The sequence below is a fragment of the Bos indicus genome, chromosome X (genome assembly GCF_029378745.1).
Source record: "Bos indicus isolate NIAB-ARS_2022 breed Sahiwal x Tharparkar chromosome X, NIAB-ARS_B.indTharparkar_mat_pri_1.0, whole genome shotgun sequence".
Classification (NCBI taxonomy): Eukaryota; Metazoa; Chordata; class Mammalia; order Artiodactyla; family Bovidae; genus Bos; species Bos indicus.
In genome coordinates this window covers 118777890-118803187 of record NC_091789.1, presented here as the reverse complement: position 1 = coordinate 118803187, position 25298 = coordinate 118777890, and the positions used below count along the sequence as shown (strand labels likewise).

At 36.4% G+C, this 25298-nt stretch overlaps 1 protein-coding gene and 1 pseudogene across 9 annotated transcripts in view; both read right to left on the bottom strand.

Annotated features, from left to right (window-relative positions):
- The window catches only part of DMD (dystrophin), a 2362639-nt gene that overhangs the window by 1414722 nt on the left and 922619 nt on the right, over positions 1 to 25298 (bottom strand). For all 9 annotated transcript variants that reach the window (XM_070783459.1, XM_070783466.1, XM_070783462.1 and 6 more), the window contains 3 exons: positions 18497 to 18667; positions 10890 to 11072; positions 1497 to 1631 (listed from right to left, as the gene is read on the bottom strand). In XM_070783459.1, the coding sequence (XP_070639560.1) occupies positions 1497 to 1631; positions 10890 to 11072; positions 18497 to 18667 (489 nt within the window). The remainder of the gene's footprint in view (positions 1 to 1496; positions 1632 to 10889; positions 11073 to 18496; positions 18668 to 25298) is intronic.
- On the bottom strand, positions 8719 to 8835 carry LOC139181833 (small nucleolar RNA U3; annotated as a pseudogene).

Below are 25298 nucleotides of genomic sequence, written 5' to 3'. Positions count from 1 at the left end.
CTGCTCCATGTGAATTTTCAAGGGCTTGTGGCAGGACTATAGAATAGGGTACAGAAGAAGTGATTCATGTCCACCTGCTTCTCTGAAATTCTACTCTAAAACCTGGAGGATAAGACACTCAATTTCCCAACTTCTCTCACAGTTAGTGATGGCCAAATGACATGATTCTGACAATGTAGACATTCAAGAGCAGAATTTCCCTTCCTACATTAAAAAAAAAGTCACAATATCTTTGGAAGAAATCCCTTTGCCCTTCACGCTTTTTCACATACATGGATTAGAGGTAAAATAGCCATCTTTGGACTGGGAGGCAATAAGAACAAGGATGAGGTGCTTCTATCTGTTGATTTGGTATGATAAGTGCATGATCACATCTTTTGTTCTGGCCGTGACTCTTTCACTAATGTGTAAGTTTGCAATTTTGTCTCATTTCTTTTGGAAGATGAATCAATGTTTGGTCATTGAACATCTCTGAATAAGACGGACAAAGTCTGTCTATAGTCTGTTTGAGACCGGGTCCTGTCTCATTATTTTTTGATACCTCAAAGTTTTACAATTCTCTTGAGAAAATGAAGTTGGATATAATCATGCCCAGGTTTATGCTGCAATGTATAGGATTCCAATTCTACTCAGTCAAAACCATTTTACATTTTCTTAACATTTTATTTATGTACCTTGTTTTAGCGGGTTTACAAAGGGGCTGCACCACAAATGGCTTTATACACAGTATGTATTAATAGACTAAAACTACATATTCAATCCCAATAAATTCCAGAATTTGCCATTGTTTTATTCCCACAAAAAAAAAAAAAAAAAAACTACATATTCATTACATATAAAGGATTATCCAAAAGCACAATAAAATGGATAGGACATGAATGACTGTCAGAAATTCACATAAATCAAAGTTTATACATGCAAACTCCTTTAAATTTTACTTCTTAAAGACCTCCAAAGGAAAATCTGAAAATGTACTAATATTCTATATATAACTAAAAGGTATGAACATTTTAAAGATACATTCCCAATAACAAAGCATGCCTATTTCATACCTTGAAACATTCTGAAAGTTATAAATTTATGATTTTTAAATAATGTAAAATTATGCTCCAATTCAATGATGGTAGCTGTTAAAGTGGAAATCTTTTACATTATTATCCTGTTTAGCTCTATTCCAATGGAGCAAAATTGTGCATTCAAACTGTATCTGCAGGTCTGTAGTAGATTTAAATAGGTAAAACAAAATGTCAACATAGAACTTAGTGATATAGCAAAAGGCAAATGTCCTTTGTAAGAGGTTATTTAAATCCTCTTTAAAACCTTTAGACTGGAAGGTTCATAGTGGAATCAAAGGTTTTATCCCAAGTGCTAGGGCTGGGGAAGGCATAGCAACTCTCATATTTGTGTGGTTTTCTTTGAGTTTATTTCGTATTTGGTTCTTGACATCTTTCAATAATGCATATCAATTATCATAATTATATTAATTCACTACTTACACTGAGCACCTCGGAGATTTCCTCAGCTCCACCAGGAATATTTTCAGTAGTCTTAAGCTTCAATTCTACTTCATTTAGCCACTTATTTGCCTTTTCCAAGTATGACAATAACTCATGCCAACATGCCCAAACCTCCTGTGAAAGAAATGAAGATCATGGATGAAATGTTTTGATAGCAAAGTGAATGTGTGACTCTGGTATTTGCATTTTTAAAACTTCTAAAAATAAAACCTATTTTACACCTTTCATCTCTCCTTTGCAGTAGATCATTGAAAATGCAGCTAGTCATTTTGAGCATCTAATACATTTATAATTACAAATCATTAAGGAAAAATTGTATTACATGAATAAATTCAAGATTCAGTGATTTACTTTTTTAAATGAAAAAATCACCAACATTACAGACTGGGAAATACAAAAATAAGAGCATGCATAGAATTGCACATATAAACCTAACATCACAACAGATCAGCTACTACCACTTTCTCTGACCTCCTCTAAATTTCATCATATATAAACACCTAGATAGTTAAAAGTACAGATTTAACTATAGTGTCTTTTTAACATTATATGTTATAATTTTTTCCATATTACTAAGAAGATATAGTCTAAATAAAAATGCAATGTTTTACTTAAGTGGCTATAGTTTGGTTTCCTTAAAAATCAACACTTACTGTAAAGGTAGACTACTTTTAGTTTTGTTAGCTATTATATATATGTGTTGACCATCATCATGAATGGTCCATCACGACCATCCCTATTTCAAATTATTTCCTAATGGTATATTATAGAAATATAGATGCAAACTATCTCAAGGATATTAGTATTTTTAAATGACTCTTGATATACAGTAAAAAAAATAATATTCAAAAAGAGTCATACATGAAAAAGCAAAATTTTAAGACTGCTACCAGAAAATATAAAAGAATATTTTTTGACCTTGTGATGGGGAAGTGTATCTAAGACATTTTTTAAAAAGCTGACCATAAGAAATAGATAAATAAACTTAATAACACTAGAATTAAAACTTTCTATTCATCAATACACAAGGAAAAAATTGAAAAAGTCTCAACTTGAAGAAAACAATTGCAAAATTAGTAATAGATGAGTAATACAAAAAGAACACCAAGTCAGTTAAAAAATGAACAAATAACCTAATAGAAATTTGAAATAAAATCCTAAACCAGTATTTGAAAGAAAAAGATACATGTGTATGATAAATATTTACTAATATGTTCAGACTCATTAGTAACCAGGAGACTATATATATCAGTATTACAATGAAATATTTATTATTTTGATTAACACATGCTTAATTTGACCAATTCAATTGTGAGAGGAGATTAACACAAATTTGGATTTATTGCTGGTGGGTATGTATAGTAGAATGGCCATTTTGGAAAACAATTTATCATTCCCAGTAAGGTAAATATTCACATACGTAGCAACTCAACAACTCCACTTTTTGATACATATCTTCAGAGAAACTGGTTTGCATGGAAAACAAAGACAGTTACAAGAACATCCACTTCAGTATTTTTGTAATAACCAAAAATTAAAAATGAGGAAAAGAGCCTTAATGTCCAGTGACAAAATAATGTATACATATACCATATCATACTTCAGTTCAGTTCAGTCACTAAGTCATGTCCAACTCTTTGCAACCCCATGAATCCCAGCACGCCAGGCCTCCCTGTCCATCACCAACTCCCGGAGTTTACTCAAACTCATGTCCATCGAGTTGGTGATGCCATCCAGCCATCTCATCCTCTGTCGTCCCCTTCTCCTCCTGCCCCCAATCCCTCCCAGCATCAGAGTCTTTTCCAATGAGTCAACTCTTCCCATGAGGTGGCCAAAGTATTGGAGTTTCAGCTTTAGCATCAGTCCTTCCAATGAACATCCAGGACTGATCTCCTTTAGAATAGACTGGTTGGATCTCCTTGCAGTCCAAGGGACTCTCAAGGGTCTTCCCCAACACCACAGTTCAAAAGCATCAATTCTTCGGCGTTCAGCTTTCTTCACAGTTCAACTCTCAAATCCATACATTAACCGCTGGAAAAACCATAGCATGCTGCGATTCATGGGGTCGCAAAGAGTCGGACACGACTGAGCGACTGAACTGAATTGAACTGACTAGATGGACCTTTGTTGACAAAGTAATGCCTCTGCTTCTTAACATGCTATCTAGGTTGGTCATAACTTTCCTTCCAAGGAGTAAGCATCTTTTAATTTCATGGCTGCAATCACCATCTGCAGTGATTTCGCAGCCCCCAAAAATAAAGTCTGACACTGTTTCCACTGTTTCCCCATCTATTTGCCATAAAGTGATGGAACCAGATGCCACAATCTTGGTTTTCTGAATGTTGAGCTTTAAGCCAACTTTTTCACTCTCCTCTTTTACTTTCATTAAGAGGCTCTTTAGTTCTTCTTCACTTTCTGCCATAAGGGTGGTGCCATCTGCATATCTGAGGTTATTGACATTTCTCCCAGCAATCTTGATTCCAGCTTGTGCTTTTTCCAGCCCAGCATTTCTCATGATGTACTCTGCGTATAAGTTAAATAAGCAGGGTGACAATATATAGCCTGGAAGTACTCCTTTTCCTATTTGGAACCAGTCTGTTGTTCCATGTATCATACTTGCACAGAGAATATAAAAGTGAAAATGAAAACTTCAAGGAGAACCTTATAGATGAGGCCCAGACACAAAAATGTTGGGCAAAAAAGTAAGCCCTAGTAAACAATATATTACAGGTTACCACTTTCTATAACCCTCAAAACAAGCAAATTTGAGTAGTATATTGTTGAGGCATCCACATGTGTGTGATAAAACCCTTTTTAATAAAGACCATTTTCTGGATTAAGGTTATGTCTGCTGGTAGAAAGTAGGAAGATGCATTAGATAAAAAGAATATTTTAACAGTCATTTTCCATTAGCCTTGTTATTGTAAATACTGGGCAAATGTATAAATCTACCACTGCAATCACTACCACCTGCCCTGCTACCCCTTTGCCATCACCAAAAATAAATATAGGAAGGACATTTTATCCTAAGAGAAACTAAAAATTCTATCAGATTTCCCATATTTTCACTTTTTCTCACAGCCCTTGAAAATGATGGAGAACACTGTCTCTGAGCCTACCAATTCTTGCCTGGTAATTCATGTACAGTTTATCACAGAAAGTGTAATTAAGTATTTTGCTTTAAAAAGTGATAGAAATCTTAAATCTGGGTCACTTCCAGCTCCTGCTGGACTACAGACTATCTTCCTTCTGGGCAAATATCCCAGTGGGAAAATATAAATATCCCGTTAAATACCCAAGTGTACTTTAGAGCTTTGAAGATAAGGAGATGCGATTGGTAATGTGTCTTATTAACTTTGTTGCAGATTGAGATAATGAACTACCTTGCTGATTTAACCATCAGGATAGATGGCCTCTTGTGTCCTGAATGCATCTGAAGGGCACAGCTGGAGAAGCTAAATGTACTGACTTTTCAGGTCACCTCTGCAAAATAAAATATAGTCTTGCAGCCTGAATTGGAGCTAAAAGCCACTTAGAATAATTGTTAAGCTTAACAATTTGGAACTTAACATTACTTTGAAATCACCAAAGTCAAAGTGGCTTTGAAAAAAGTACAAGAGAAAAAAGAGACTTCCATTAAAAATGGTAAATGGAGGTGATTTGGTAATCCCTTCCCACGACCTGCTTTGGTCATATTAAAATGATGCGTGTGTGCTAACTTGCTTCACTTGTGTCTGACTCTGGGATCCCATGGACTATAGCCCACCAAGCTCCTCTAGAAACAGTATTTAAAATGTATTTCAAATTCACAGCTGATTTATAAGAGAAGTATGAAAAGTCCTCAGGTAGTATAAACAGTAAATATTGGGAAACTAAGTGTAACAAAAATACTGCCATATCCGAACATAAGAGCTGGGGTATTCAAAACAAATTTCCTATGGGAAAAGACATACTGGTCTCATGCATTCCAGAGAGATGAAAAGCATAAAGCTGGGTGTCACCTATCCTGGAAACAAGAACTAAAAAATCCCCATCCATTGGGGTGTAAGAAATTAGCAAGAAAGCTGAGAATCCTTTGGATTTTGATTGGAAAATGAGTATTCACACTAAGAAAGTGAAACCCAAGTTTATATAACACATGAGGATAGAACACAACATCTCTCACACTGTGGTAGAGACGAACAGAAGACTCTTAAGGATTCTCCAATAGCCTAGCACAGAAGGAACTTCCAGTAAACTACAATTCCTATTATAGATGAGCTCACAAACACAAAATTACAAATCACATGATAAAACTCACTATTTTAGATGTAACAAATAGTAGAACCCATCCATTGTGATAAGGGATAATAGATTCATTCAAAGAATTTTACATTTAAGAAGTTTAGCTTGGTGATAAAATTTGCCAGTAGGATCTACTTTTCTTGAGACTAACAACCAGAATTCATACTTAAGAACATTCCACGTTCACAAAACTTTTGCTAGATGTTTCTACAAGCTCCCATTAGACAGAGAGAGAGGGCTCTAATGGGCAGGGACTGTGGGAACAAAAAAAAAAGAGGTGAATATGAAAAGTTAGGCAATTCTTTTTTGCCTTTTTATGAGGACGTTTAGAAACTCATCTGGTCCCTTTCCAAGACATAAAAGAGCACTGTTCTTCAAGTGTGTGTGAATATTCAGAAGGCAATGGCTGACATGTATGCCCTATTGAACTGCTGGTATGGACAAAAAGGAATCAAGGACAAATCTTTCACGTTCCTCATTCCTAAGAGTTATGCAATATGGGACCTGCCAGTGCCCACAGGCTGGTTTAGGAGGTAGTGGGTAAGATTCCAGGATATCACAAAAGCCTGAGTAAAAATGGTTTAACTTTCTCTGTATTATAAGGCTACTGGCAAGAGTCAGCTTGAAATTCCTGTTGAAGTCTCCAAGGTTATCATGTGTGCTCAGGAAATATTTTTTCAGGTTCAAAGTTCATATGAACAAGGCCAACTGGGCTCTCCATCAGAACACAAGACTATAGAGAACAAGCCAGATCAGTAGTGATACCCTATAGAGTCTGGTGAAAACAGACACATCATCACAGATGTGTGTGGGCATTAACAAAATGTTAATAGCAATTGCACCCAGCCAAGAAAAGAAGACCAGATAAAGGGTGCATTTTTCCTTCCTTATCCTCCCATATACCAAAATTAGAAGATTATTATCCAGAAATTGAGATAAAGGAACTGTAAGCTCATTTTTTTTTTCTCACTTCACCTGTGTATAAATTACTGAATCCACAGGATTAAATTGTTGGAAGATTTTAATAAAGTATGAGATAAAAATTTATCAGACTAAATTTTAATAACTAAAAGTAAATGAAAACAGATGGTATCAGACTGAAATGCTGTTTAAAAAGCAAACTATAGGCCTAAATGGAGTTTAACCTGGTTGGTTTTAGTTATAGGACTAACAAAACTGTTTCATGCTTAATACTCATTAAGTTGAGGCTTCTCAACCAAATATATTGCTTAAATCATTTCAAGGAAAAAACAGAGATAATTACACAAAAGCTGAAGATGGTAGAAAAGAAGATTTGCCAAACAAGTAAGTAAAACCTTGAGAAATGGAAAATATGGCCCTTGGAAAAAAATACACACACACACACACAGATAGATATGTATACAGATAGAGATGAATATATTTATATATCAAAGATTAAGTTATGCCTTAGGCAGTTGAAGAGAGAATTTGAGAACTGGAAGACAGATTTTAGAAAATTACCCAGAACCAAAGAAATTATAGAAATACAGAAAATATTAAAGAGAAATCAAGAATCAGAATACAGGATGGGGCGATTCTTAATAGATCTAATAAAGGTTCTCCTAGGAAGGAATGGAGAGACTGGGAGAAAGAAAATCTCTCTCCAAAACTTTTGGAAACCACCAAAAAGAGAAATAATCTTTCTGTTCTTATAAATATCACTGTGTGATAAAATGAAAGCAAATTATACATAGAAAAATAGACTAAAACTGCAAAGCATCAAAGACAAAGAGAAAATGAAAACATACCAAAGAAAACTGAAAATAAATAATAATTTGGCAGCAGATTTCTTGACAGCAAGACATTTCAGAAGAAAATAGAATAACATTTTTCAGGGTTGTAAAAAATAACTCTCTGAGTATAATTATATGCTCAGCTAGGCTATTTCTCAACACTTAGGGGGCAAAAAGATATTTTTAGTCATATAAAATCTGAGAGCACTTGCTAATCACACTCAATGAAAGAGCAGAAGCAAAAGAAATATACAAAAAAGGAAAAAGTATCACAGAAATTGGTAAAATAGTGGTGGCAAATTTAAACAAATAATAATTTCAAAAGCACAGTGGCAATGACACTGATAATTTAGGGGAATAAGAAATGAGGTACAACAATAATATGGAAGATGGGAAGTCAATTCAGAGTTAAATGATTCTAGTGGTTCTGCCATATCATTGTTAGAGAGGTGCACAGAAATCTTTATTACTGGTGGATACTGTGATCAAGGTATTCAAGATAATAATTAAGGGTCCCATTAAAATAAAATCAATAGTATATGTATTCCAAACTACTGGAGAAGGAATAAAGACAGGCTAAATAATTTGATAACTTTAATACAAAGAAGAAACTTTAGAAGTGTCATTACAGATGAGAAATTAGAGGATAATTCATTAAAAAATCTTGAAAACATTGTTCTTAATACAAAAATAAAATATTTCTTTGGAAACCATACCCCAAAACAGATTCATGGAGGAGTAGCATATTTTTAAGTGAACAACTTGAATAATACAAAGCAAAGAACAATGAAGATGTAAGGAAACTAAGAACTTAAGAAAATAATATTAAAATGTTTTATTTGACTACTATCCGAAAGCAACTTCCTAGAAAAAAGCCCTTCTCTCATATAACCAAATAGTGAATCAGTTCTGATTTCCTGGAAACTATCAGTGTCATCTTTTCCCCTCCCATTCTTTATTTTCTGTAGCACTGACATAGCATGAATTGAAGAGATTTTCCTTTATATCCTCAGCAGCTATAATAGTTCCTGGAAACTATTAAGGCACTAGTCAAGTGTATGAGGAGTAAATTGGATAAAAAATGAACAAGGACTGATAAATGAAGAAGGAAGTAGAACTGATAATGGAGAAACCTGGGAGTTGTAATATTGGAAATCTTGAGTACAGAGCAAAAGATATTTTTTTAATATTTTTAAAGGTCTACTCTACTGGTGTTCTACACGTTAAGAGGAACTTCTCTAGTAATGAACTATAGAAATGATCCCTGAAAGTATACCCTGAATATTCACTGGAAGGACTGATGTTGAAGCTCCAGTACTTTGGCTACCTGATGCGAAGAGCTGACTCAGTGGAAAAGACCCTGATGCTGGGAAATACTGAAGACAGGACGGGAAAAGGACGACAAAGGATGAGATGGTTGGATGGCATCACTGACTCAATGGACATGAGTTTGCTCCGGGAGATGGTGAAGGACAGGGAAGCCTGGTGTGCTGCAGTACATGGAGTCATAAACAGTCAGACAAGACTTAGCAAGTGAAAAACAGCAACTCTACAGGTATAACTTATTGCTGTTGTTTAGTGGCTAAGTTGTGTCCAACTCTTTTGTGACCCTATGGACTCTAGCCTGCAAGGTTCCTCTGTCCATGGGATTTCCCAGGCAAGAATACTGGAGTGGGTTGCCATTTCCTTCTCCAGGGGATCTTACAACCCAGGGATCAAACCCCTGTCACCAGAATTGGCAGGCAGATTCTTTACCACTGAGCCACCTGGGAAGCCCATGACTTGTATCTGGTCTCTAAATATAAAAAAGCTCCATAAACAATCATGTTTTTCAAAAATAAGGTATACCTGGATTCTTTATCAATAATATGCACAAAGATGATTCAGTTTGTGCAGAAGTTGGCTTAGTTTAAAGCCCAACTAGTTGCTGTATCTGGTAGCATCAGCATTTGATAGTAGGTTAAGTTTTGTGCTCCTTGGCACTCTACCCACTATTAGTAAACAATACTTTCACAGGGAGAATCATAGCTTGTTTTTGATACAGTTACATGGTAATCAACTGAGACACTTGAATTACGTAGCAGGCATATTCAGAGAATCATAACCTAAGGACTAAGGGATGTGGAAAAGATAAAGCAGGGCTTATGATAATAAATATTATGTAAAATGCCCCCAAAATGCTAGGTAGACAATGTCTTGTAAAGAATTCTGTAGGGCATAGCAAACAATAAAGACAATTATAATAAGATAAACTGTCTCCCCAGAAAATCTCCCTGATGAGATACTTATACAGCTTTATGAACATTCAAATATATGAAAAAAAAAAAAAAAAGGGAGACCAGTTTCTATTGGTGGTGGTTTAGTCGCTCAGTCATGTCTGACTCTTGTGACCCATGTATTGAAACCTGCCAGGTTCCTCTGTCCACGGGATTTTCCAGGCAAGAATACTGGAGTGGGTTGCCATTTCCTTCTCCAGGGGATCTTCCCAACCCAGGAATCAAACCCAGGTCTCCCGCACTGCAGGCAGATTCTTTACTGACTGAGCTACCAGGGAAGCATTTAAAGCCCAACTAGTCTGTTGTATCTGGTAGCATCAGCATTTGATAGCAGGTTAAGTTTTCTGCTACTTGGCAATATACCCATTGTTAGTAAACAATACTTTCAGAGGGAGAATCATAGATTGTTTTTGATACAGTTACATGGTTGGTAATCAATTGAGACACCAGTTTCTATTGGCTTGCTAAAAAGTTCATTTGGGTACATCCATTATAGCTTATAGAAAAACCCAAATGAACTTCTTGGCAAACCCAATATAAATCTTGAGAAAACTTTTTCATGGGATTTTGTGATCTAATAATTGTCATAATAAAAAGATCTAGACAGGGAGCAGCTCACATTTATTGAGTGCTAGGCTAAATACTTTTTTTCCCCTTTTAATTGGAAGATAATTGCTTTACAACGTTCTGTTGGTTTCTGCCATACAGCAATGCAAACCAGTCATAGTTATATAAACATACACACACACACACACACACACACACATATAACCTTTCCCTCTTCAGCCTCCCTCTGTACTTTAAACAGAATAACAGTTAATTTAATTTTCTCAACATCCTTTGATTTTTAAGTCCTTTTTACAGATAGGAAATAGGATTATAAACGTTAAGCAAATGGCCCCCAGTAGCTAATTTGTAAGTTAGCCTGACGGAGGAATTTGAGCCTAAGTAGTCCTTAAACTAGAGTTCATGTTCTTAATCATTATAAGATTAAGAATTTCACATACAACCATAAGTTAGCATGTAGTAATTGATAAAGGTCAAGAAAAGTGACTGACTTCTAACGTCTTGCATTTTCCATTCAGCCTGGTGCAGAGCCACTGGTAGTTGGTGGTCAGAGTGTCCAGTTCCTTTCTTAAGGCCTCTTGTGCTGCAGGTGGAGCTTGAGCTATGACACTGTTCACGGACTCAGTGAGGAGCTGCACTTTTGCTTCTTTTTGCTGGGCCTCTTCTTTGGCTCTCTGAGAAAAAATAAAATGCTCTCTTAATAGCAAGGCAATGATTTGACTTCTAAGATGCATTTCTATGTATCATAATTTTTCTTCCTTGTAACATCTCCATTAGAATGAGATTAATAAAAATAAATCCAATACTGACTCCAATCACTTCCATAAATTTAAGTTTGGTTACAATTGGAAACTCGCAGGAAAAATATACTCAGAATATAACGGATCTTTAATCAGAATAGTTTGAACAGTAGTCTGTATGCAGATGTGTATTTGTGGAGAATACATACACACACACAGATATCCACACACACAAAATAAGCAAGAAATGAATATTTCAATGCTAACTAGGTTCAAAAAATCTCATAGACCAGAACTGAAACCACTTATAAATTACTCAGATGGATGAATAATGAAATCAGTACAAATATCATTATTTAAATCAAAAGATAATTAACAGAAATAAGCCTTCTTAATGCTATATTTGGGAACATATTATAACAGAAAAGTGTTAAGTAACTGAAAGCAAGTAAGAGAAAGATCAGATACTTCCCTATCCTGGTTAGTCAGTCACTGCTGTATCTTTATCAATTATATGTTCAGTATCACTCTAGTCTTCTCTCCTTCCAGGAAAAATGTATTAAGATACCCAATATAGAGTTACTCCTACTTGGTGACAACATGAAATCCAAAGCAAAGCCCTTAAATGCTCCCTTAAATCATCGAACATAAATCCAAATCCTACAACAGGTTTGAATACCCTCTTACTCATATAGCCCACGGTGGCCTATGGTATGTACTCGCCTTCACTGCCAAAGTAATCAACTCAACTTGTACAACTACAGAGTGTTGTTCTGTGTGTTACTGTGAAGGTCAACCTTGAGATGAGCTTTCAAGCGTAAGTCATTTATGTGTGATGTGAAGGAAATAGTGGTAGGGAGGTGGGGAATGGAAAAATGAATGGAGATTGTAAGGGTATACTTATTAAACCCAGCAACTGCTGCTGGTGACAAGTTTAATTCTGCTAGGAAGGTCTACGAAACAGGTGTACGTGTGTGTGTGTGTGTGTTCAGTTGTTCAGTCATGTCCAACTCTTTGTGACCCCATGGACTGTAGCCTGCTGGGATCCTCTGTCTATGGGATTTTCCTGGCAAGAATATTGGAGTGGATTTCCATTTCCTTCTCCAGGGGATCTTCCCGACCTAGAGATCAAACCCACATCTTCCTGCATTGGTAGGCAGATTCTTTACCACTGAGCCACGTGGGAAGCACAGGAAACACATGGCTGAGGTTTATCCCACTCAAGGGTGAGGACACTGAGAAATTCACACACCATCTCCCATCATTGGTTGAACACTGTTGGAGAAATGTTAATTTCCCGGTATGCGAAGCCAGACTCAGGTGGAAAAAGCGGGATTCGGTGGCCTCAGAAGCCCTCAGGTAAAGAAATTCAGGTTCTTGCAGGTAAATGGACAAACTCAACTATAAAATGCCTTTCAACATGATCCTGTTATGTCTTTGGATTTAGGCCCATAATGCCTTAAAATGTATAAAATATGATGGCAAATGCAAGCTCTTTTGACTATTAAATGATTTCCTTCACTGATTTTAATCAATTGAAATTTTATTTCAAAATTCTAAAATAAATCTGTTTTTTGACACTGAGCATGGGATTTGTTTGACACAAATCATATTTTGGCTATTGTAACTTTATCATTAAAAAGACTTTGAGAAACATTAATCACTTAGTGTGTGCTCCTGTGTGCCATGACATGTTATATGTGTGAACTCACTGGATCTTTAACAAAATCGTGTGAAATGAGTTTTGTTTCCTTTATGTTATACATCCAAGAACTGAGGTTCAGTGAGTTTAAAGTACATCATCCTGGGAGTTGCATGTCTTCTTTCACACAGCTTGTCTTAAGCCCATCTCAAATCCTCCATGAGGAGGAGAAGCATGATCCAGTGTATCCAGTGAATGAAATTACAATTTATACAAGTTATGAACAACACACACAACTATCAAAAATGCATAATGCGAAGTATATCCCCTTGCTATTTAGATGCTCATAAATTTTTTTTAAAAAATCAGTTTTATAATTTCAAAAGGTTCACAGAAGAAAGATATGAGAAAAGGAGATAATGAACAATTTCTCCACTGTACTTAGGCTTGAAAGCTCATCTCAAGGTTAGTCTTCATAGTAACCCACAGCAACACTCCCACAGTTGAATCAGCTGAGTTTATTACTTTTGGTAATGATGGAGAATACACACCATGGGCAACCATGGGTTATATGATTAAGAAGGTATTCAAATGTGTTGTAGGATTTGGATTTGAGTTTGATGATTTCTACATTTTAAAGACAGAAAACTAAATGGCATAGTTTAGGCATAATCCTCCTCACAAGTGGTAGCTTTTGTTCCATATATATTTTTTTAAGATGTATTTATTTTCGCTGTGGTGGGTTTTCATTGCTGCACGTGGGCTTTCCCTAGTTGCAACAGGCGGACTTTTCATTGTGATGGCTTCTCTTGTTGTGCAGCACAGGTTCTAGGCACATGGGCTTCAGTAGAAACAGTGCATGCACTCAGTAGTTGCAGCTCGTGGGTTCTAGAGTGCTGACTCAGTAGTGTGTTATATGGGCTAAGGTGCTCCATGGCATATGGCATCTTCACAGACAAAGGATCAAACCTGTGTCCCTTGCATTGCAAGGCAGATTCTTAACCACTGGACCACCAGGGAAGTCCCCTGTTCCACATATTTCTATGAAGCTAACCATCATAAGCTTGGACACCTTTCATTGCCCGTATCTTGAACCAGCGGTTCTCTAAGTATGGTTCCTTGGGACCACCAAACTTACTCCTGGGCATGACCTGGAAATGTATTTACAAATTAAAATTCTCAGGGTCCAGCCTAGATTCACTAAATCAGAAATCCTAGGGTTGGCCATATAACTCTATTTTAATAGCCTTCCAAGTGATTCTGATGCTCACTTCATTGTGAGAATCGTTGCTCTAGCCTGTTCCCCATAGAATGAGAACAGAAAATACATGTATATTAAGTGAAGGTATTTTAAAGAGACCAGAATACCAGACTATCTTACTTGCCTCCTGAGAAATCTGTATGCTGGTCAAGAAGCAACAGTTAGAACCAGACATGGAACAATGAATGGGTTCTATATTGGGAAAGGAGTATGTCAAGGCTGTATATTGTCACCCTGCTTATTTAACTTATATGCAGAGTACATCAATCAAAATGCCAGGCTGGATGAAGCATAAGCTGAAATCAAGATTGCTGGAAGAAATATCAGTAACCTCAGATATGCAGATGACACCACCCTTATGGCAGAAAGAGAAGAAGAACTAAAGAGCCTCTTGATGAAGGTGAAAGTGTAGAGCGAAAAAGCTGGCTTAAAAGTCAACATTCAAAAAGTTAAGATCATGGCATCCGGTCCCATCACTTCATGGGAAATAGATGGGGAAACAATGCAACAATGACAGATTTTATTTTGGGGGGCTCTAAAATCACTGCAGATGGTGACTGCAGCCATGAAATTAAAAGACACTTGGTCCTTGGAAGAAAAGCTATGACCAAACATAGACAGCATATTAAAAATCAGAGACATTACTTCGCCAACACAGGTCCATCTAGTCAGTGCTATGGTTTTTCCAGTAGTCATGTATGGATGTGAGAGTTGGACCTTAAAGAAGGCTGAGTGCTGAACAATTGATGCTTTTGAACTGTGGTGTTGGAGAAGACCCTTGAGAGTCCCTTGGTCTGCAAGGAGATTCAACCAGTCAGTCAATCCTAAAGGAAATCAGTGCTGAATATTCATTGGAAGGAATGATGCTGAAGTTGAAGCTCAAATACTTTGGCCACTTGATGTGAAGAACTGACTCATTGGAAAAGACTGATGCCAGGAAAGATTGAAGGCAGGAGGAGAAGGGGACAAAAGAGGTTGAGATGGTTAGATGGCATCACCAACTTGATGGACATGAGTTTGAGCAAGCTCCAGGAGTTGGTGATGAACAAGGAAGCCTGGCGTGCTGCGGTCCATGGGGTCACAAAGAGTTGGACACAAATGAGCAACTGAATTGAAGTCCAGGTAACCCTAGGACTGGAGTTAACACGGTGTAAAAAAAAAAGAAAAAGAAAATCGTGAAAAACTGAAATTCCAGAATTTTTTTAAAAGGGATTTATATAAAATTTCAAATTAGACTTACTGCAGGCCTTCTAAAGACATTTGGAATAAGATGTTTCTAATCCAACTTGCCTTGTCTCTTTGATGCTAATATAAAAAAAATTGTTTACAGAGAAAAAAGTAAAAAACAGGATTATCAAGTAAAATACAGGAGCAGAAAGTAAAGAAAAAGAAGAAAGTCTCTACTTTTTATCTGAGTATATTGAGGAGAGATGCCAGAGTAGGTGTATCACTCTCTTCCAGCAATAAAGATAAATGTGCTCTCAACACGAGCACAGGTGAAGGCCTGGACAAGGTTCTATCGCTCCCTTTTGTGTAGGGGACAGACAAAGCGATTACCTTGACTGGCAGACAGAAGACCAGAAAACGCCAACTCCCTTTGCTGCTACTGGCCCAGGCTGTCTGAGCTGCTTCTCTTTTCATTATTATGCTCATAATGCACCAATGTTGTAGCTAGATCAGTTTTTTAAACATGCAAATCAATGTGGACTGTGGGGCTGGGCCACTCATGTCAGGGATTTTTTATAAATTAGTTTTAAATTTGAGACAGTCTACTCTCCTGTACTGGAAAAGAAAAAGGGATCTGACTGAACAGTTAGCCAGATAAGCAAAGGGTTCAAAGAATGAGGGAAGAGGGCCAGAGACAAACACAGGAACTGGGAGAAACAGAACAGCTGAATGCACGCTGACTGCTGATTATCTACTTTGAGACCTGAAGCAGTGGCTACACAGCACAGGAAGTGATGGTAAGAACAGCCATGAAAGGCTGAGATGTGAAGGCAAAGGCAATGGGGAGGCACATGCTTTATACAACAGTATGGAATGGAATGGAATGGCATATGATAGAGTGGCTTAGAAAGGAATAGGGATAGAGGGAAATATATTCAGATAAAGCCTATGACTAGGAGTAAACTCGGAGAAGGCAATGGAACCCCACTCCAGTACTCTTGCCTGGAGAATCCCATGGACAGAGGAGCCTGGTAGGCTGCAGTCCATGGGGTTGCTAGGAGTCGGACACGACTGAGCGACTTCACTTTCACTTTTCTCTTTCCTGCATTGGAGAAGGAAATGGCAACCCACTCCAGTGTTCTTGCCTGGAGAATCCCAGGGACGGGGGAGCCTGGTGGGATGCCATCTATGGGGTCGCACAGAGTCGGACACGACTGAAGCGACTTAGCAGCAGCAGGAGTAAACTATTAGACCTATCTAGGAATATCTGTTTTCTGACCCCCAAAGAGAAGCGTAAACAAGTTTCCTTTCAAAGTACACTCCAGCTCTCATATTCTGTAATGATGTAACTTCCCTCATGGTGACCTCCCCACAGTCAAACCTAAAATAATTATAGACCTCCTGACAGCTCTGCCATTTCACTTAGAATGAAAACCCCTCCATGTCCCGCAAATCTGCTGTATCAGCAGATACCTACTTTGCCTCTCCAAATCATCTCAGGTCATTTGTGCTGTTTTACTCTCTTCAGGTAGGTGGGCTTCATTCTCTTCCCAGATAGCCTTAGGGTCTTTGCAGGAACTCTTCCCTCTGACTGGAATGTGCCCCGATAATACTTCTGTAAGGCTGCCTTTTTCTTATGATTCGTATCTCATTTTGTTTATAATTCCTCACAAATACCCTACATATCAACCCTTTGTAAAACAGCATCTCACCACCCTCAACTCCCAACTAGACTCTATGATTTATTTCACAACACTGGCTTATTTTTAGGCAAATTCTCATGATCTCAAATGAGTTTATTTCTCCATTCTTTGCCTGCCCTGTCACCAATGAGAATGCAAATTCTAAGAAGTCAGGTGGCTTTTATGTATTGCTCACTACTATATTCTATGTCTAGAAGGGTGTTTGACACAGTAAGTATACAATATTTCTTGATAAATGAATGAATTCGTGAATTTATGAATATTTCATGATAAATGATGTACGATATTAGATGAGACTGATTTTCTAGCTTTTAATATTCTAGACACTATTACTGTTTCCAAAATATAGTCATTCTTCTATATTTCAATTTTATTTTCTACATGTAACTAAAACCATAATATACCTCTGATATTTAAACATCTGAGTTTAAGTATCTGTAAAATACAGTTAAACATCTGTACTCACTTCATGTGAGTACATTCTGCTCTTAATTACAATATTCACTGGATAATCTTATAAACTATATAATAAAGTACATATAATTTCTTACCTTGCAGCAATAATAAAAATCATAATAATAATTAACTAGTTTGGGGCATCTATTTTGTGTATTACATTAGAACTTCCATGTTTCATCTTTCACATGATTCTGAAAAGCAGGTATTTTGATATCCAGATTACAAGGGAATGATTTTTCACTGGGTTTTTGTGACTTACCCAAGTTTACACAGTTCGGAAGGGGTCAAAGCAGGTTTTAAACCCAAGTGTTTGGCTCTAAAATGATTTTGCTCTGTCATGAGGCTTCAAACCAAACAAATATCTATTAATAGTTCACCTAGGCTAATGTTAAATAATATGTTATTGCTACTACATGAAGATAATGTTTATCATTATAGCTGAAAATCATTGAGTGCTCACTCTGAGTTAGGTGATTTACTTACATGCAAGTTTTATTTTTCAGTTCATACATTCAAGTTATGAAATGAGATGATTTACCCATGAAAAAATAAGAGGATTATACTGACTACTGAGTTGCCCAGGGCCATACTACAATGCCATTGTGTAGATTCAATTACCTGGCTTCACCTGCAAGACCTAGCTATATGCCAGTTTCCTTGGTCCTAAATCAATGTTATTTATTTTATCTTACTGTTTCAAGAGAAGCTCATGTAAATACAGTCCTTTTACCCATATTAAAGACCAGCAGCTGAAATATTTAGTACTGCCAAATTGTAAGAAACCCCTTAAAACACCAAATTAACAAAGCCTATTGACATTTTCAACTGTCATTTCACCAACACTTTGACACTTTTCCAGTTTGAATTTGCATCAGCTAGAAACATCTGATGAGTAGCTGAGTCTAATCTCTTAATAGTACATAATTTCAAGGGGAAAATGTTCCAAACTGTGATTATCAATATTTATGTTTTGACCACAATACATAAAATTAATAAAAAGTTTAAGCATTCTATACAATGCATATCAAAGTTGAAGCTAAATTAATCAAAAAGCAACCTCTATTACTAAACCAAGAAAAGAGCAGACTGTGCAGAATCACAATTTGTTTTATCTGGTTTCTTTTACCTTCATCTCTTCAACTGCTGTCTGTAATTCATCTGGGGTTTTATATTCAAAATCTCTCTCTAGGTATTCTTCTTCGGCTTGTGTCATCCATTCATGCATCTCTGACAAATCTTTCTGAAGGCTTACAGTTTTATCCAAGCCTCCCTTTAAGGCCTCCTTTCTGGCATAGACCTTCCATAAAACAAACCAATAAGTAAAGCATGAATATTGAAAGTCATAAAACATTATCATTATACTAGTATTGACGAGTCTGTAAATAATAGAAAGCTTGGAAAAGATGAAGCCAGAAGTAAATAGCTTATATGAATGAGGAAAATAACTCATGGCAATTGGATACACTTAATTTCCCATAAGTGTTAAAATAAGATATAAGCATTTACTTGACATAATGAACAGATTCCCCTAAGACCACAATTTAGCTGTTGTATACGGTAATTCATTTCTGCAAATGGAGAGTAAAGAAAAACATTTTTTCATGATACGTTTCAGTTGGAAAACTGAATTTATTGGCATACATAGAAGTAGAAATTCTTTGTACTCTTTGATGCTGTTTTACAATTTCAAATATCCTGCTGCTGCTAAGTCGCTTCAGTCATGTCCGACTCTGTGCGACCCCATAGACGGCAGCCCACCAGGCCCTGCCATCCCTGGGATTCTCCAGGCAAGAACACTGGAGTGGGTTGCCATTTCCTTCTCCAATGCATGAAAGTGAAAAGTGAAAGTGAAGTCGCTCAGTCGTGTCTGACTCTGAGCGACCCCATGGACTGCAGCCTACCAGGCTCCTCCGTCCATGGGATTTTCCAGGCAAGAGTACTAGGAACTTAGTAATCATATACCTATAGAAAACTCTCATAAAAAAGGAAAATGAATAAAAGATACAGTCATGTAATTCACAGAAATAAAATTAAAATGAGGCCATACATATGTGAAAATTTGCTCAGTATCATTAATAGTTAAATAATAGCAAATGAAGTTAAATTACTGTATTTTCAAATATGAGATTAGAAAAAAGACTAATTAGAATGTCAAGTTTGAGCAGGGATGTGGGAAAACAAAGGTTTCATAGCTATTTAGGGAAATATACACCACAGTAAAAGCTTTTAGACAGTAAACTGGCAAAATGCATTCAATGCCTTAATGTTCATCAATTTGAGCCTGTTCTTCCACATATAAAACGATGTGTCCATAGTTGCATGTACAGTATTCAATTCAGCTTTGAAGACAGCAACATATTGAAAACAAACCTAAAGGTGCTTTCATGGAAGATCAGTTAAATAAATAGTGGGATACACATGTACACACACAGAATGGGGTACCAATGAGCACTGACACATCTGTTCTGAAGCAAAAACTGTCTAGTATATAATTTTACATTAAAAAAGGTGTAAAAAAGCATGTGTAATAGGAGACTCTTGCTTTATAAAGTCTCATATGTTTCTGAAATACTAATTTATAACAGAATTTATTACTTATTAACTAGAAAGATAGCAAAACTTAAAATACCCAAGAGATCATGCATGTTAATAGCTTATACAACGTACTCTGCTGTAACACACTGAGGGAAAATTTCAATTTAGTATTAGGATTACAATATATAATGCATCTCTTTTACCTTAAAAAATAACTCTACTCAAATGATGTTATTCTTCTCTCTGGGATTAAGTAGAATGCATCTTTTAAATAATACAGCTGTAATTTAAAGTCTTAATATAAAAGGCATAGTTTTAATAAAACAACATTTTCATGGTACTTTACCAAATATAAAATATATGCAGTACCATGTTCATGTTAATTTTTCTTATACTTTACAATTACCTGAAGCCTAATGTAGTTAAATTAAAGCTACTTAAATACTTTACTCTCCTAGGAGACTGTAGAACTTGATCTATTGAAATGTAAGTGTATGTTTCATTATAACAGCTAGAACCACATATCTAACAATTATACTAAAGTACAAAGATGATTTTGCATAGTCAATGAACCTATAACAAGCCCAAGTAAACAAGCTGTTAAATTTCTACTTGATATGCTGCTATAATCTTTGGAGGCAGCTGGCACAGTGGCAATAATATTAGAATGACTAACAAAACTTAGCCAAAGACTTGTAGCAAAAAACTGTATATATAACGGATGCTATAAAACGAAACCAGAAGAAAGGGATCAGGAGTGATTTTAAAATGAAAGAAAAGCAGGAAGTCATTTTGAAGTGACAGAACGAGTACACTGGAAAGAATACCAGCTTTGGAATCAGGATACCTGGATTCAATCAATCACTAACAAGCTAAGTGAATCTGGAAACATCACTCCATTTATCTGCACTTCTTAACTAACCTAAAAGTTGGACTAGATGATTTCCAAGGTCTTTTCCAAATTTAACATTCTGCTCTACAACTGATCAGAAAGAGATTAATTTTTTGTGGTTTCACATTTTAGAAGGATTTCTGTGAAAAGGTTGAAGTTAAAATCATACTTTCTCCTTCACCTTTATTACCTGAGTGATGCCAACTGTCTAGCCTGAAATTGCCCAATCCACCCCTGCAGTTTCAGCAGATTACTCTGCATCAACCGCTTTATAAAACAGGAAGTTCTTCATGTTTCCTGTTCCAGAATTTGTAAATCTAACATTAAGCATTGCCTGACCCCACTCTACGCCCCCCGAACCTTTGTTAAGATACAATTGACATAAAACACTGTTTAAGGTACATACACCATTGTGAAATGATTACAACTGGATTAGTCAATGCCTTCATCATCACACATGATTATCATTTTTCTTTTTATTATGAAAACATTAAAGATTTACTCTCCCAGCAAGGTTCATATGTAAATAAATTATAAAATACTGTATATAATATAGAATTGTCAGCTATAGTCACCATACTGTAAATGTGCTGTGTGTGTGCTTAGTCACTCAGGTGTGTCTGACTCTTTGCCCATGGACTGTAGCCTGCCAGGCTCCACTGTCCGTGGAATCTGAGATCCCAAGAACTCCCTCATCATAAATGAGAAGTCTGTACCACTTAACCAGAATCTCTTTATCTCTCTCACTCTCTAAGCCCTAGTATCCATTCTACTCTCTTGAGTTTGGCTTTTTTAGATCCCATGTTTAATTGAGATAAGACTGTATTTGTTTTTTTTCTATCTGATTTATTTCACCTAATATAATACCCTCAAGTTTCATCCAGGTTGTTGAAAATCACAGGCTTTCCTTCTTTCTCAGAATAATACTCCTTTGTCTATATGTATGTGTGTATCCATGTATGTACACACACACACACACACACACACACACACACACACACAATCTTCTTTATGTGTTTCTCCCTGATCAGCACTTAGGTTGTCTCCTTATCTTGGCTATTGTGAGTAATGCTGCAATGAATTTAGGTGTACAGACATCTCTTTGAGAAATTCTGATTTTGTTTCCTTTGGAAATACACCCAGAAGTGGAAGTGCTAGATCCTCAGGCAGCTCTATTTTAATTCTGAGGAATCTCCATACAGGCTGCACAGTGGCTGTATTGTGTGTATGCTGGAGACTGCAGGGCAGGATGCTTAAGGGTGAAATTATAAAGATGTTACTGCTAGAGACATTGTCTGGGTTATGAAGCTGGGAGTGTGTGTCTGAGGCAGGGTAGAAGATGAAAATCACTGGAGTGGGTATTAAGTAACCAAGGGCTCAGGAATGGGAAGAACCATCTAAGAAGATATTGAAATCACCCAGAATTAGGACAGGAGTAACCGTGAGTTAGGTGTTAAAATACATAAGAAATGAGGCAGAGTGACCTGGGGGTCTGTGGATGACTGAACCCAAAAGATGCACTGAATCAGAGAAAGATAATGATCTGCAAGGTGCCAGAATGGCACCCGCCTTGCCACTCAATCCAGTGTTTCTTGGTAACTCTAAGTTTATAGTCACCAATAATTAAAATATATATCTATACATTATTTAGAAATTACACATATTTTATAATTTTATATAGGCAGCTTTATGTCTATTTCATCTCTCCTTGTTTATTTTATTGAACAAGTATTACATAATGGTTACTCTGTGCTAGATATAGATCTACACACCTTATACACACAGACTCATTTAACTATAGAAGAATGTTAAAATTCTTATAAAGTAAGTAGTAATATCATCACACTGTAAAGACTGGGAAACTGAAGTGCAGAGATAAAGCGACTTTTCCAGGCTCACAGAGGTAGCTTATGGTGGGGGCAAGATCTCAACCCAGGCAACCTGCTTCCAGAGTCTCTGCCCATACACATTGTTTGCCTGTCCATCCACAAGGAAGTCTTGCCCATCCATAAGAGTTCTTATTTCATCTAATTTAGCAAAAAATTCAGAGGGAGGGTGGGTCTGACAAATTTTTTCATTGTCAGATAGGAGTTACATAGATGTTATCTTTATTTCTGTGTATATAGTTCATATGCTCAGTTTAAATACCCCACTTGAATTCCAGATGCATTTTGACTGTATACTCCTCCAAAATAAACATGACCAAAGTAGAAGCACTGATCATTCTACCAAACTGGTCAATTGTGTTTCTCCCTTCAGTTCAGTTCAGTTCAGTCGCTCAGTCGTGTCCGACTCTTTGCGACCCCATGAATCACAGAACGCCAGGCCTCCCTGTCCATCACCAACTCCCAGAGTTCACCCAGACTCACGTCCGTCGAGTCAGTGATGCCATCCAGCCATCTCATCCTCTGTCGTCCCCTTCTCCTCCTGCCCCCAATCCCTCCCAGCATCAGGGTCTTTTCCAATGAGTCAACTCTTCGCATGAGGTGGCCAAAGTACTGGAGTTTCAGCTTTAGCATCATTACTTAGCACACAGTTTTTCCGTCTTTCATTTGAGCAACACTGTTGCTCAAAAGAGAAAACTCTGAATATGCTTTCATCCCTCCCTCCCTGTCACCCTGAACGTTCCACAAGCCTTATCTTTCATCAAGTACTGCCATTTCTAACAGGGTCTAATAAAACAAAATCAAGAAAGGAATGTGTTGTTAGCAGTAAGAGTAATGATTGTGGAAGTGAGTGTGAAAGCTCTGATCAAAAATGCAAGAACGAAGAATTTGCCTAATTGGTTAGAAGAAACAAGAAAAATAAATGATCACATTGAGTGGGATAAGCTTGCTGGAGGTAGCCAGGAAGTACAGAATTTCTACAAAGTTTGACTGACACAAGCACTTTGGTTCAGTTTGTCTAGAATAACACACTCCCTTCCTCATGCTACTTACTGTATAATGGGAAAATATACATAAAAACAATAAACAGTAATGAAACAGAGCAACAAGAATTCAAATCACCTCTGTCTCTGTGGAAGAGCTTTGAAAATTATTGGAAGAGGTTTGGACAGTCAACCAAACAGAGTGTCACAAGAGGATTATACATTTCAAATTTCTTTGTGTCTCTCAATCTTCACTATTCCCCCTGTTATTTGCCAGTATTATTTCCTACCTGAACAACTGTAATTCCTACATGCTTCCATTCGTGCCCCTTCAGTCTTTTCATATAAGAGGAATATACAGCAAATATTTACATGATGTCACTCCTATATCTAAACGTCTAATAGCTCCCCATTGTATTTGGCATGAATAGTAAATCCTCACTGTGCTTTATAAGAAAATTAATGACTCTTCTTTGCCACCCATTTTCTCATAAAGATTTTTTTTTTGCTATTGTTTCCTCCCTTGCTCTAAATAAATTGGTGCTGCTCTTTCTATTCATCCATTAAAAACATTCAACAAACAAACCCTTTTCATACTGGCCTTCCAGGAAAACATCAATGATATAATCTATTTTCTAAGTAATATTTTTTTTCCTTAACATCCCTTCTAGAACTGACTTACTCCAGGAGAAGAATGCAAGCTAGCTGACCCCGGGCTATCTCATCGGTGAGTTAATAGAACAGTTGAGCATTTGTCAGTGATGGTATTAGCTGGGTGACTTGCCTTGACTTTTCCTCGGCTCAATTTCTTTCTTTTTCAAATTTAGTTTTTGCCTTTTGGCATGATTTCTTTTCAACTTTGAAAGGTTACTTAGAAATAATGAAAGACTGACTGATGCTAATACACATAAAATGAAACCTCTCATTAACTTCAAAAAAGGTATTGGTGTATTAAAAAGTAATCATTGCTTTAGGTCAAAATTTCACTTTTGAACCAGAAGTATTTGATGTATGCTACTTGTATGTAATATTTACTCTTCTGCAATTTAATCTTGAAATTGGAAATAAATATCCATAAAACACTCCTCCATATAAAAATGAGGAACTCAGATATGAATGTACATTTATCTTATTTTTTTTCTACTAAGCCCTTCTCAACTATTTCCCAATCTTAATCTATTTATTGAAAGAGATGTATTGAAGAAGCCAAATTCGTCAATCTTACAATCAAAAGCGAAACATATTTATATTTGTACATATGCATGCATTACTCATTCATTTTATTTCTGTATCAAGTATAGAATTGTAAACTATCTTTGTTGATCCAATTACATGTATTAAGTTATGCAGTCGTTTGGAGAAAAGATTCAAAAAAAAAACAATGCCTAAGAAAAGGGCTTTATTGTTCAGAATGACAGCTGTATTCAATAAGATCATTTTAGGACTTCCAATAAGATGAATATACACTATCAATATATATACTATGAAAATAATTTATATGCTAGACAAAAGCTAGTTTTACTTAACCATGCTTTAAAGCATCAACACAGAGACTGAACTTTTTAAAAGAGCCATGGTGAAGGGAGACATTAAGAAATCATAATTAAAATGAAGCAAGCCAACGTAAAAGAG